The following is a 14144-nucleotide window of genomic DNA, read 5'->3' as shown; positions in this document are numbered from 1 at the left end:
TGCTAGGCCACCATCAGTGTTGGTCTGTTTTAACCTCTACCCTGTAGCTACACTCAAGATGCATCCCAAAGAGCAGCCTATTGGGTACTGGTCAAAAGTAGTGTACTATATATGGAATAGGGTACCATTTGGGACATAACCTCACTGTCTGCACTCTCCCGCAGAGCAAAGAATAAGAGCTGCGACACCAGAGGGTTTTTGAAAAGTTTATTATGTGAAATAGCAGAGGAGATAAATAAATTAAGACTGAGGGGATAGATAGGGAGAGTGAGTTTTGATGGCCAGTCTTGAGCAAAGCCAGTCACCTCTACTGGCCCAATCCAGGCAGTAAGTAAGTGATGGAAGGTTTATCTTAACTACTGCAACGTTTCAGTGAGTCATCCCTACCTCTTTTCCCTCACCGACCCACGGTGGAGAGGCATACCAGGGGACAAGACAACAAGAGCATCTGACGGTTGGCTGGAGAGAAAAAAGGACAGCTTCCAATCGAGGAAAATAGAGAGCAGAGTCGGAGGTCGGAGTCAGACCAAAAGAAAAATAATGAAACTAACAACAAAAATTACATCTCATAGTCCATTTTCCCCCTGTCTCTTTATCAGGTGGTGGTGAAGAACCGTGGGGGAGTGGATGTCCTGATACCGTTGGGTCTGCAGATAACACGTTAGCTTCCTCGTTAGCCACTGCAGCTGGAGGATCCTTAAATAGACATGATGTGCTTGACAAAGGCTGCAGGGTTGAGGAGGGAGGAAGGAGTGAGGGGAGGCAAAGGAGGGGGGGGGGGGGGTAGAGGGGTGAGGAGGGAGGAAGGAGTGAGGGGAGGCAAAGGAGAGGGGGGGGGAGTAGAGGGGTGAGGAGGGAGGAAGGAGTGAGGGGAGGCAAAGGAGGGGGGGGGAGTAGAGGGGTGAGGAGGGAGGAAGGAGTGAGGGGAGGCAAAGGAGGGGGGGGGGGAGTAGAGGGGTGAGGAGGGAGGAAGGAGTGAGGGGAGGCAAAGGAGGGGGGGAGTAGAGGGGTGAGGAGGGAGGGTTAGGAGGTGGTCACAGGGGAAATAAAAAAGATTGAAACAGAGGAGTGAGTAAGCGCATAAATATAGATATATATATAGATCTATATAAATATATATCCAACAAGTAAAATATATATATATATATTTTATTTTTACTTGTTGGACATTAAAGACTGTAAAAACACCAGCAAATCAGCTCCAAGTTTAGGAAATCTCTTCCAAAGTATTCCCACACATAATATAGAATCAATGTGATCGTATGCAAATGTATGGAAAGTTTGAAATGATAATGTTTTAGTCAAATAATATATCTGTTTGAGCTTCTTCCAGTAAATTTGCAGTCTACAAATGATTTGTCATTATGTTCAGGCCCCCTGACCTTCCATGAAAGAACAAATCATCCCACGGCTGAATCCAGTTGATGATCACTGCTTTACACTATACTTGCTTGTTTTGTCACATAAACTGAAATCCAAACTAGACGTTGAACTGACGTCTGTGCCCAGTGGGAAGTCACCGACTTATAATGCATATTGTTGAAGAGAAGTATCAAATCACGCTGCCAGATTATAATGAGGTTTATGGTAATTGTTTGACATTGGTTTGGCACTACGAAAATGTCTCCCTATATGTAATAGGGTGCCATTTGGGATGTGACCTAATACTTGGAAGACTTGAAAGCTTACCCTCGAAGTTAATACTGCCGTTCTCGTCCTCCTGTCCTTGCATGAGGCCATCAATCTCAGCCTCGCTCATCTTCTCACCTAGAGGGAGGGAGAGGTGAGAGAGGTCAGGTCACCAGCTGGTCTAGTGTCATATAATATATGCAGACAGGAACGCATGCACTCATACACACACACTTCATGTTACAACTAAACCAAGGCAGCCACTCACCCAGTGTTCCAAGAACAATACGCAGCTCAGCTCCCATCACGGTGCCGTTGCCCTCCTTGTCAAAGACGCGCAGACCCTCAACGTAGTCATCGAAGGTTCCCTTGTTTGGGTCGTTGACAATGTGCTGGAGCATGGGAAGGAAGGCCTCGAACTCCAATCTCTTGGCGGCCATGTCTGTGGGTAGCCAGAGTGAGAGGAAATGCACTATAAGTATACAGTACGCTCCGGGGTGAAGTTTTGCCTAGGTACAGACCTTGGATCAGCTTTTTCTCCCCCTGTCCTAACCTTAAACATTAGTGGGGAATATGACAAACTGACTCCAGATCAGTGTGTGGGCAACTTCACCCTGGTCCACATCATACAATACACTACTAGCAGTTATACCATTGAGACTAAACTCTGTGTGTGTGTGTGTGTGTGTGTGTGTGTGTGTGTGTGTGTGTGTGTGTGTGTGTGTGTGTGTGTGTGTGTGTGTGTGTGTGTGTGTGTGTGTGTGTGTGTGCGTGAGTGCGTGCGTGCGTCAAAATATAAGTACATACATAGATGGGGCGGCAGGTAGCCTAGTGATTAGAGCGTTGGACTCGTAACCAAAAGGTTGCAAGATCGAATCCCTGAGCTGACAAGGTAAAAATCTGTCGTTCTGGCCTTGAACAAGGCACTTAACCCACTGTTCCTAGGCCATCATTGAAAATAGGAATTTGTTCTTAACCAACTTGCCTAGTTAAATAATGTTAAAAAATGGTTCACACTGGCAGGTATTGTAACCCTACTTCAAAGACCTTCTGCAACTACTCAGGCTTAACAGCACCGATGGAGGGATCTGTCAGCTATTCAGGCTTAACAGCACCGATGGAGGGATCTGTCAGCTATTCAGGCTTAACAGCACCGATGGAGGGATCTGTCAGCTATTCAGGCTTAACAGCACCGATGGAGGGATCTGTCAGCTATTCAGGCTTAACAGCACCGATGGAGGGATCTGTCAGCTATTCAGGCTTAACACCACCAATGGAGGGATCTGTCCATCATGACAGGTGCTGAATTGTTACAATGTGCTATAAAATGGATCTGACAAATGCCAAAGCCTAGTCCATTGACTATGATAGACATCGCATCGTTGTATCTGTCCCATTAAGGCGTCTGTGAGAGCACGAGCAGCAACGGTAGTCAGCTTTCTCCTTCTACTACTTCTATGAGTTGGCAAACAAACTGAAACGGTGCATACTACCTCCGAAGTATGTTGTTTGAACAGGTATAAAGCCAAGGTTGGCGATTTACTGCCACCTGCAGTTGTGGAATGTTTGCTGACGAGTATAATTCATTGGCTGATCCCTCCTGATAACCTCGGTTGAATTATATGATCCTTTCCTAACCCATAGGAAGTCCTACTCAGTTGACTACTTCAAAATGGTGGAAGTCCTCAATGGCGCAGCCCATACCAAAACCGTCTTTTGTCTTCTGTCTATCTCTATTGTGGTTACTTACTGAAGGACATGTTCTCTTCCCTAGTGTGCTATATAAGGACAAACGTGTGTGTCCTTGTATCCGTTTGTGTGTGTGTGCGTGTGTGTATGCCTGCACTTGTGTGTCCTTGTATCCGTTTACGTATTGTATATGTGTGTGTCTTACCTTCATCGGAGGGGTTGCCCAGGACTTTGCGCACCTCCTTGTTGGTGGGGTTCTGTCCCAGGGCGCGCATGATATCAGCGACCTGGTTGTAAGCCACCTTCGAGTCACCCACCCTGTCAAAGAGACCGAAAGCCTCCTTGTAGTCTGTGGTGTGGTGAGGTGAGGTGAGATGAGAGGGAGAGAGAGAGAGAGAGAGAGAGAGAGAGAGAGAGAGAGAGAGAGAGAGAGAGAGAGAGAGAGAGGGAGGGAGGGAGAGAGATGGAGAGAGAGGGAGGAGAGAGGGGGAGAGAGAGAGAGAGAGAGAGAGAGAGAGAGAGAGAGAGAGAGAGAGAGAGAGGGTTTTATTATCCTCAGAGTACCTGGGCTAGAGGCCAACAGAAGCTATTATAACAAACCAAGAGATCTATGAAACAAACATGCAGACCATTTGGTCTTTGGTGTTTTTGCAGGGATTATTGTAAATATCTCAAATCAATGATGAGAGTTTCGTCCTATCCTTTTTATTATTGTAACTGGATGTAGAATTGCCTCCTGTTTATATTTGATTTAACCTGTAATTATCCAGGAAGTCCCATTGAGGTCAGAATACCTCTTTTACAAGGGATACCTGGCCGAATATATCATTTCAATCAAGCAGAGCAGGTAATGTTTGAGAATGGATCTAGGTAAATGGAGAGAAATATCTTTGTAGGGCTGCTTTCTGTGTCAGCACATGCGCACTTGCGCAGCAGCAAGCTGTTGCACTTATCTACTAGGTGGGGTGCGCACTTCACTCTTCATCCTCACTAACAGTGGTGGAAAAAATATTATATTGTCATACTTGAGTAAAAGTAAGGCTTTAATAGAAAATGACTCAAGTAAAAGTGAAAGTCACCCAGTAAAATACTACTTCAGTAAAAGTCTAAAAGTATTTAGTTTTAAATATACTTAAGCATCAAAAGTAAATGGAATTGCTAAAATGTCATTAGGTATCAAAAGTGAAGGTATAAATCATTTCATATTCCTTATTATTAAGCAAACCAGATTGCACAATTGTCTTGTTTTTGTTATTGATGGATAGCCAGGGGCACACTCCAACATGCAGACATAATTTACAAAGGAAGCATTTGTGTTTAGTGAGTCTGCCAGGTCAGAGGCAGTAGGGATGACAAGGGATGTTCTTTTGATAAGTGTGTGAATTGGACCGTTTTCCTGTCAAAATGTACTTTTGGTTGTCAGGGAATATGTATGGAGTAAAAAGTACATTATTTTCTTTAGGGATGTAGTGAAGTATAATGTAAAAGTTGCCAAAAATATAAATAGTAAAAGTAAAGTACAGATACCCCCCAAAAACGACTTAAGTAGTACTTTAAAGTATTATTACTTAAGTATTTTACACCACTGCTCACTAACAATTGCGCACGTGCAATGGGGAGAGACAACATCAGCACGGGGAGAAGATAACAAGAGTTACCTACCTAGCCTAAACATTTATATGGGCTTATGATGGAAATTTACATTTATATGGGCTTGTGATGGAACTCGACTGAAACTGATCCGTTGAAAGATTAATAGTTATATTGTGATTTCCTGCTCCGCGCGAGCCCCAGCTGTCTCTTTCTCTCTATTTCTTGCGGGCAGCACAGGACGGGACCAACTTGGAATCGATACTGAAGAGAGAATATGAGCCCCGCTCCTTTATAAGGCAATGATGTGAATGGACTGAGTAAACCAAGAGAATGCTGACAGTAGCGTAACCAACAACCAGCCAGGGCGATGACTGCGCTATCGCCTGCTGACGATGGACGTGAACAGGGTGCGGTGACCAACGTTTAACTTTATGCAAATATTCCACAACATCGTGTTACTATTGACCAATCGAAGCTCACTATAGTTTCCAGCCCCTACTGGATTGGCTGTTGAAATCTAGCACTACCTAGAGGCTTGCTAGCTTGCTAGCACCAACATGAGGGCGAAGCAACTATGGATTTCCGAATTTAGGAGTTAAAAAGGATCTCAGTTGGCATCCTCCAGGGCAGGGGTGTCAAAGTCAAATGGACGGAGGGCCAAATAAAAAAATCAGCTACAAGACGAGGGCCGGACTGTTCGAATGTTCATTGAAAAATTTTTAAATGACGCATATAGTCTAGTGAACCTAATTGAACCTACTGAAAACCTAACAAATATATTACAATATGATCAGATAAATAAAGCAATATTTTCTTATGGCTCTGTCAGTAATCTTTAATTTTCAACAGACACAAAAGACAAATTTCCTTTATATAAATATCCCCATAACATGAACATTAAATGAAAGAAACCGGTATTCAAGGCACCATCAGTAGACTATATTTTCTATTTTAGCAAAAGTGGGCTAAATTTACTTCAAAGAAAAAACAATAATAGCAATTTTCTATCATCCACTCAACTGAAATATTTTTAAAATATAATTGGATTGAAATACAAAAAAATAAAGTGCAAAAATCTATTAATCAAAAACAACACTTTGTTTAAGGAGAAGTAACATGCAGTGAAAACAAATATTAAATTTTAACTTTTAAACTTGAACTGAGTAAAAACTCTAAATATGTGATTGCACAGTAATGTTCACTTGTTTGAGGTTGAGGGTGATACTTGGTGGTGTCCCATCTTTTCCACAAGTTCATCAATGTTCGGGGTAAGGCTCTGAGCTGAAGAAATCCTCAGAATTGAGTGGAGGTGTTCAGCAGTAAGTCGACTTCTGTGTGATGTTTTGTTCAGGTTCATCAAAGAAAACAGTTGTTCACACAGGTATGTGCTGCCAAACATAGACAACGTTTGAGCAGCCTGGATGCGCAGCTGGGGCATTGTGCCGGGGAGGAAACGGGCGAACTCCGCAGCACCCACTGCCGCATATTTTGCCCTCAGTGCATCATTGCATTGGAGGTCAATCAACTCCATTTGGAGGTTTGGTGGTGAGCTTTCCACGTCAACAGCAAATGGGTTACCGAGCAGTTCCAACCTGCTTTTTTGTGCTTCAAAGTCAGCAAATCGGCGTCGAAAGTCAGCGGCAAGCATACCTATTTTATCAGCCAACTGTGTGCTCGGGAACGCACTGGTAGAGAGCTTCTCTTTCATGGTCTGGCAGCTGGGAAAGTGGCTCAAATTTTCTTTCCGCATCTGCGTCTCCCACAGAGTCAGTTTGGTTTTAAATGCCTTCACTGTACTGTACATATCAGAGATGACACGATCCCGACCCTGCAGCTGCAAGTTTATTGCATTCAGATGACTCGTAATGTCACACAGAAAAGCCATTTCACACAGAAACATTTCGTCTCGGAGTTGTGTTGTGTCTTTCCCTTTGCTGTCCAAGAACAGACAAATCTCCTCACGAAGCTCGAAACATCTTTGAAGCACCTTTCCCTGGCTTAGCCATCGCACCTCTGTGTGATAAGGCAAATCACCATGCTCCGTTTCTAACTCCGTCAGAAATGCCTTGAACTGGCGGTGATTCAAACCTTTGGCTCTGATAAAGTTAACTGTGCGCGTGATGATGCTCATTACATGCTCCATTTTCAAGGCTTTACCGCACAACGCTTCCTGGTGTATGATACAATGATAAGCTGTCAGCTCACCTGTCGCGTTTTCCTCTTGCATCTTTTCCCGTATCTTCGCCACCAGTCCGCTCCTGTGTCCACACATCGCAGGTGCTCCGTCGGTTGTCAAACCCACGAGTTTTTCCCAAGGCAGCTCCATCTCATTTACACATCTTGACACCTCTTCATACAAATCATGCCCCGTAGTTGTGCCATGCATAGGACGTAAAGCCAAAAACTCCTCTGTCACGCTTAGGTTGGAGTCCACTCCGCGGATGAAAATTGACAACTGGGCAATGTCAGAAATGTCGGTGCTCTCATCCACAGCCAAGGAATATGCAATAAAATCTTTTCCCTTTTTCACAAGCTGCTCTTTTAGATTGATGGACAACTGGTCTACTCTCTCGGCAATGGTGTTTCTGCTCAGACTCACATTTAAAAAGAGTTGCCTTTTTTCTGGGCAAACTTCGTCACAAACTTTAATCATGCAGTTTTTGATGAAATCCCCCTCCGTAAATGGCCGGGCTGATTTAGCGATCTCTTCTGCCAAAATAAAACTGGCCTTGACAGTTGCGTCCGCGTGTGTGTCCGCGTGTTTCGTTTCATAATGTCGTCTCAGATTATACTCTTTCAGTACCGCCACACTTTCTCCACACAGAAGACACACAGGTTTTCCAGCTACCTTCGTGAACATATACTCCGACTCCCACCTTGTTTGAAACCCCCGGTTCTCAGTATCCACCTTCCGTTTTGCCATTTTTGATGGGTATCTGAAAGTTAATTTTACTGTGATGCTGACGACTGCTGTGCCAATAAATATTGAAATGAAGCAGCCTACTGCTCGGTGCGTCACCTTTGCATTGTGGGAAATGTAGTATTGGTGCGTGTAAAAGATCTGCGGGCTGCCGGCTTGCTGCGGGCCGGTTCTAATAATAAATCAAGATCATCCCAGGGGCCGTAAAAAACCTTCTTGCGGGCCGGATGTGGCCCGCGGGCCTTGACTCTGACATATGTGCTCCAGGGCATTCTTTGGTAATGAGCTCAGCTTTATCAAAGGGTGACAATATGAGACAGGATGCATTTAAGTCTTTGACATTTAGAATGTCAATGAGAATGGAATAAAAAAATTGGAAATCCTACATGTGTTATTAGGCCTATGGATTAAAAAAAATTCTGTTCCATATTGCTTGACAACTTTAAAACATTTTACTGCTGTGAGCTAAATCAAGGTGGGCTTAACACATGGTTATTGGCTTTAAAAAAGAGCATGCCTGTACCATGTCAGATATAGAGTTGAAATGTATTCAATTTTGAGTTTGCATCCCAATATGACACTTTATATACAGTACCAGTCAAGAGTTTGGACACACCTACTCATTCAAGGGTTTTTCTTTATTTTGACTATTTTCTACATTGTAGAATAATAGTGAAGACATCAAAACTATGCAATAACACATATGGAATCATGTAGTAAGCAAAAAAGTGACAAATCAAAATATATTTAATATTTGAGATTGTTCAAAGTAGCCACCCTTTGCCTTGATGCCAGCTTTGCACACTCTGGAATGAGTTGGTGTGTCCAAACTTTTGACTGGTACTGTACATCACAGAATACTTTAATATCACAAAACCAATTAACATAGAAACACCGGATATTCAGCGTTTAAAAAAATAATGTTAATTGATTATGAAATTATTACAAATATTTATAACATTCCACCCATGAGGCCACTAGGGGGAGATTTGGTCAGTTGACTGCAACTAGCCTTATGTTATAACAGGTTATATATAACTCATTGTGACAGTTTATAACGGGGTCAAGTGGTGCCCTAATCTGTGGTGCCGTAATCTGTGGTCCAAACAGATATCAGATACCATGAATTTAATTGAATAGTTTTGTTGTTTGTTTATATAATATATCAGGCTTTTTTGCCCAGTGTTAATTTAGCCATAATGTTTTTACATTCATATAGAGGGGTGAACTGTGTCCTGAGAACCTTAGAGGATTGACCATTGAAATTTTGGAAAATGTATTGAGATTGGCTGCTATTAAGTTGTAAATACCCTCCCGAGGTTGTTTAATGTTACAAGTTCTTTGGGTTATTCAGATCAAAAGTAAGCCTAGTCAAAATATTACTATTGCATTTTGTTTGGTATTTGTTATATTTTTAAACACTACTTAGTCCAGGTGTAGGAAAAGTAACATTGAGATAGAAATCAGTGGCAGCTAATCCATGTTGGATAAATACTATGTAAAAAGACCTAAAGTGGATTTATTAAAGTGGGTTTTATTAGCCGTCAGAGGTACAGCCCTGGGTTCAAATACTATTTGAAATCTTTGCTCTAGCCTGCCTGGAGTGCCAGGTGAGCGAGGTTTGCGGTTCTGGGATTATTCTATTGGTCCATTCAGCCAGGCACGCTCAAAAAAAGTATTTGAAATGATTTCAAATAGTATTTTAACCCAGGTCTGCGAAGGTGCAGTGTTAGTGATCTCTTTTACAGCAGTGATAGTGATAACGTTTTACAGCAGTGACAGTGATAATGTTTTACAGCAGTGATAGTGATAACGTTTTACAGCAGTGATAGTGATAACGTTTTACAGCAGTGATAGTGATAACGTTTTACAGCAGTGATAGTGATAACGTTTTACAGCAGTGACAGCGATAATGTTTTACAGCAGTGATAGTGATAACGTTTTACAGCAGTGACAGTGATAATGTTTTACAGCAGTGATAGTAATAACGTTTTACAGCAGTGATAGTGATAACGTTTTACAGCAGTGATAGTGATAACGTTTTACAGCAGTGACAGTGATAATGTTTTACAGCAGTGACAGTGATAATGTTTTACAGCAGTGATAGTGATAACGTTTTACAGCAGTGATAGTGATAACGTTTTACAGCAGTGACAGCGATATCAGATTTTTATTTCTTTTTTACAGTAATAGTAATATGGCCGATTTTCAAGACACATATTTAGCTTATAGTATTGGCCTAAGAAACACTTTCAATAGATCATTTAACATGCCTTTTAAACTGCCCCTTAGTAATATGGTTTAGTGAACATACCCTCATGCTGGTCAGGAGTGAACTCCACCTGTAGAGGAAAGCAGAGAAAAACAATCAGAACATTGAAAGAAAGTGGGGGCCCACTTTGGAACATTTACAGCCAGTGTAGTAATACCATCTCGGCACAATTCCACTGTCTGCTATATCAGATCTGAGACTTTCTATGGACTTAAACCCTCCTATTATACTGTCTAGGGAAATTGATGAGTAGCCTTGACTACAGCCTTTCTATATCTCCCCAGAACAGTTTCTCTCCTAAACCTGATTCTGGAACGAGAGTCTTGGTATCGCAAGAATACCAGTGTAGTTCGCTAACTCCACTTTACTTAACTCCAGTTCCTGACTTACAGGGGGCTTGGGTCATCTCCTTACTATTTTACAGTCCATCTCACACACCAATGAAACAGAGTGCCATAAGAAGGGGATGGGGTTTTGGGGTACCCGTCTGCAATAGTCTCCCAGTTTTACTTTAGGTCTCATACTGTCTAAAATGTGAGGCCATCTGCTATTGGGCTGTTGGAGTAGGCCTAGGCTATACACACTAGGCTCACTACCTTGAGATCAAACACATAACATTTTCAAGTGATTATGTACCAGCAGATTTTCCTTTGACTCCTTACAATGTAGAAAAACATTTGACAATAATTTTGCAAATGACTAACTGCAAAAGGGATATATAGCCTAATATGCATATCTTAATCTTGTATTGCTGCTTAAACAATACTGATTGTATTGTAGGTTATTTTGACAATTGGATTTTGCTTGAAAATAACACAGTCAATTGGATTATAAATTGGACTAATCCAACAAAAACACCACATATCCCACTCTGCAAAGACATACATCGATTCCACATGGGTTCAAAGTAATTTCGTTGAAATTATGTGAAACAACGTTCATTCAACAAGCGTGGCCCAGTGGAAAGCACTGGGGCCATGCTCCCATCAGCTAAGAAATATTACCCCTACCAATCCTCGAAACAAAATTAGCTCCACAGCTATACTCTTATGATGGTACTCGGTCTTTGAGGTCCATCTTTAGATACTTGAACATGTCCACATTTGGTGACAAGTTCCATTGCCATTTCACCTTGTTACAAACTCGTACAGCCTATCAGGGGAGCCGAGGGGCTAGGGCGTGGCTTAGATGAGCGAGAGCACCGCGTCTCCGGAGCTGTCCGAGGTTCTGTCTCAACATTTGAATCCTACAGACGAAGAACCATATATGTGACATTTACAAAAAAAATGAGATATACATGAACAATCATTATTGGACACCCTTTTTCTATAGTGAACCGGTTTCACAAGCTTTCCACGCGCTAATTAACAATAATTTTAAATTTAAAGATAGGCTCTCGTGGAATAACCGTTTATGTGCACCACTCAGAATGGACGGACAAGCGCACAACCTTTCTGTTGCTGATGAAAATCGCAGAAATGTGGGAAAGAAACGTAAAACAAAACTAAAAGAATGGAAAGACAGGCAAAGGAAGATCTTACGGGATGCGGGAAAACCCTATACAAATCGTAAGGGTCAAGAAAAAAACTGGGAAAAGCTGTCCAAAAAAGGTATGTGGAAGAACCGTATATCAAACAATCAAGCTAGCTAGCTATAGAGTACAGTAACTAACATGTATGTTGTGGGTTGTCTAATTTGTAACTATAGAGAAAACATATTAGCTAAAGTTCGTTGGCTACTAACTCATTCATTATCGTTACAAATGTTATTGCTAGATTATAGAAGAAACATAGCTAGCTACTTTTTCTCCGTCCACCGGATGATTCGACATGGCTACAGTAGCTAGTTACACTGTATCCTGCAGGGAAGAGCGTGTTCCACGACGTGCAGAAAGGAGTGTGGAAAGTGACTGATGAGCGCAAGCGGCATCTGTTCAACAGTTTCTACACTGCCCCATACGAGAAACAACAAGCGTTGATTCTCTCCGGCTTAGAACAGGTTAGAAATAAGACAAAACGCCTATTATTACAATAGCTATATTGAACACTTGCATAGTTTAACTTTGACAGTAATGATACGTACATTAACGTTAACTCTAAAAGTGCTGTGTTACACAATGGTGCAATACAAACTCATTCTCTGTATAGATTGGGAGTGTTTTGTAGTTCTATGGTATGTTCACATTGAGGGCTTCATTTTAAATGAGACTAAGATTTCATGACTCAACTTTTAAGAAAAGTCATCATTGCTAAAGTTGATAGACCACCTTTAAATGAACCTCCATACAAATGAATGAACTGCATATTGCATTTAAGTTATTTACATGAAGGGCGTCTGTACTTGAAAGTACTTAAAACATCATATCAGGTGTTAAAACAGGACATCTTACAAGAGTCATGCAAAATGTCACACTGTTCTTCCACAAACTGAAATCATCACTGGAGATATACTGTTCTTCCACATTCTAAAAATTAAAACGGCAATAAAAAAAATATTTTTTGAAATAACAAATAAATATAAATTGTTGTTGGAAGATATGGGTATGGTGAATTATTTGTCAACCATAAAACACCTAATGTGGTACACACAATTAATAATATAAAAATAACTGATTATCTTAAAATGGAAAAATTGTCACATATATGGTTCTTCGTCTGTAGGATTCATTTTTAATCCTGCTTCAGAATTAGGTCCGTCTCAGAGAGCACTCATAACATTTGCCATAGAAAAACATGGAAAACATGACAAAATAATCCCAACATAATTATTTGTCAAAATACAACAGTATGCCTACTTTGTTCAAGTTAATTAAACTATTTCGAAACTGTGGTAACTCCATAGGTTGAAATAGGTAGCCTAATAAGTAATATTTGCCTACAATATCCTAACAGCACACAAATATATTGGTTATCAATTTGTATATTTCAATTTAGTAGGGATTTACATTCCCATATAATATGTAGTCTAGGCCCATATGATTGTAGCATCAAGCATGTAGTGATAATGGCCCTTCACTGTCAACCATACCATACTGTAGCTTCAGAAAAACACACTCCCAACGAACGACCAGGCCAAACACCGACTATATCACACATATGCAACGGAGAGACTATAAAGAAGCATAGTAACAAATAAAGCCTAGTAAATGTAAATATTTAAATTATACTGGGACTCATGAAAGAATAGCATAATCAAAAAATGTATTTTGCAGACAGACAAAGTACCCTATAGGATAGCGGGAGGATGCAGGGCATAGGCTAGGGGAGGCAGGGTAAAGGCAGAAAGAACATAGTTACCTTGACTTTGGACAAGTCAAGTGCAGGGGGAGCAGCTACCACATCAGGCTCGGGTGCGGGAGCAGGTGCGGCTGCCTTTGCAGGCTCGGCTTTCTTGGCGGGTGCCGCCTTAGCGTCCTTCTTGGGTGCCATTTTAGCAGAGAGTAAGTTAGTTAGCTACTTCACCGATAATTCAGACAGTTCCCGCGTAAGCTTGGAGAAGACTCGGAGCATGAAGGGAGCATCTGGGCGTATATATATATGAGTATATTTTACAAAGTACCCTCGTCAAAGCAGCCCAAGGGACGGGATTGGACAGCACCAGGAGAGGCGTGGGGGGCTGTTCTATACATGGAATAGGGACACCCCATGTAAGTCGCGGCCGAGGATGAGCGTCAGAAGATGTTTATTTAAAACGATGCTAGCTGTGGAAAAAAATAAAAACATGGGAAGCGGTGAGTGAGGTCCTCCGGGGTTACCCGGTAGCCTAAAGGGCAGCCGCCCGGTAACGATAGCCTAATTTTTACAGCCACTGTGTATCGGCTGAGCCAAGGAATGCATCAGTCTTGTGTGTGATGACACACAACATCGCTCATTATCTTTCCCGTGTCTCTCGTTATGAGGAAATGTATCTATGAGGGCTATCAGTGACAATAAGATGGTTCAGTTTTCAAAGTTAATAAAATGTAAGCGTTCTATTCTTCCAGTCAGATGTGGGTTATATGCATGCAGTGAGATGCACATTTGTTTATCTCTGACCTTTTTC

At 41.7% G+C, this 14144-nt stretch overlaps 1 protein-coding gene across 1 annotated transcript; it reads right to left on the bottom strand.

Annotated features, from left to right (window-relative positions):
- Positions 1–193: 193 nt before the first annotated feature.
- On the bottom strand, positions 194–13935 carry LOC139401355 (myosin, light chain 1, alkali; skeletal, fast). Its single transcript, XM_071145669.1, has 6 exons — positions 13400–13935; positions 10146–10173; positions 3524–3667; positions 1898–2071; positions 1690–1767; positions 194–726 (listed from the first exon to the last, which is right to left on the bottom strand). The coding sequence occupies exons 1-6, from the start codon at positions 13529–13531 to the stop codon at positions 698–700; spliced, it is 585 nt and encodes a 194-aa protein (XP_071001770.1). The 5' UTR covers positions 13532–13935; the 3' UTR covers positions 194–697.
- Between the last annotated feature and the right edge of the window lie 209 nt (positions 13936–14144).

Source organism: Oncorhynchus clarkii, chromosome 3, assembly GCF_045791955.1.
Source record: "Oncorhynchus clarkii lewisi isolate Uvic-CL-2024 chromosome 3, UVic_Ocla_1.0, whole genome shotgun sequence".
NCBI classification, from domain to species: Eukaryota; Metazoa; Chordata; class Actinopteri; order Salmoniformes; family Salmonidae; genus Oncorhynchus; species Oncorhynchus clarkii.
The sequence above is the reverse complement of the archived record's forward strand: the minus strand, read 5'-3'. Positions and strand labels throughout refer to the sequence as shown.

Coding starts and splice junctions, on each gene's coding strand:
- LOC139401355 (XM_071145669.1), bottom strand. CDS start 13,531: ATGGCACCCAAGAAGGACGCTAAGGCGGCACCCGCCAAGAAAGCCGAG. Junction 2,072..3,523: donor GGGCAACCCCTCCGATGAAG/GTAAGACACACA, acceptor GGCTACCCACAG/ACATGGCCGCCAAGAGATTG. Junction 727..1,689: donor CGGCAGTATTAACTTCGAGG/GTAAGCTTTCAA, acceptor TCAACCCTGCAG/CCTTTGTCAAGCACATCATG.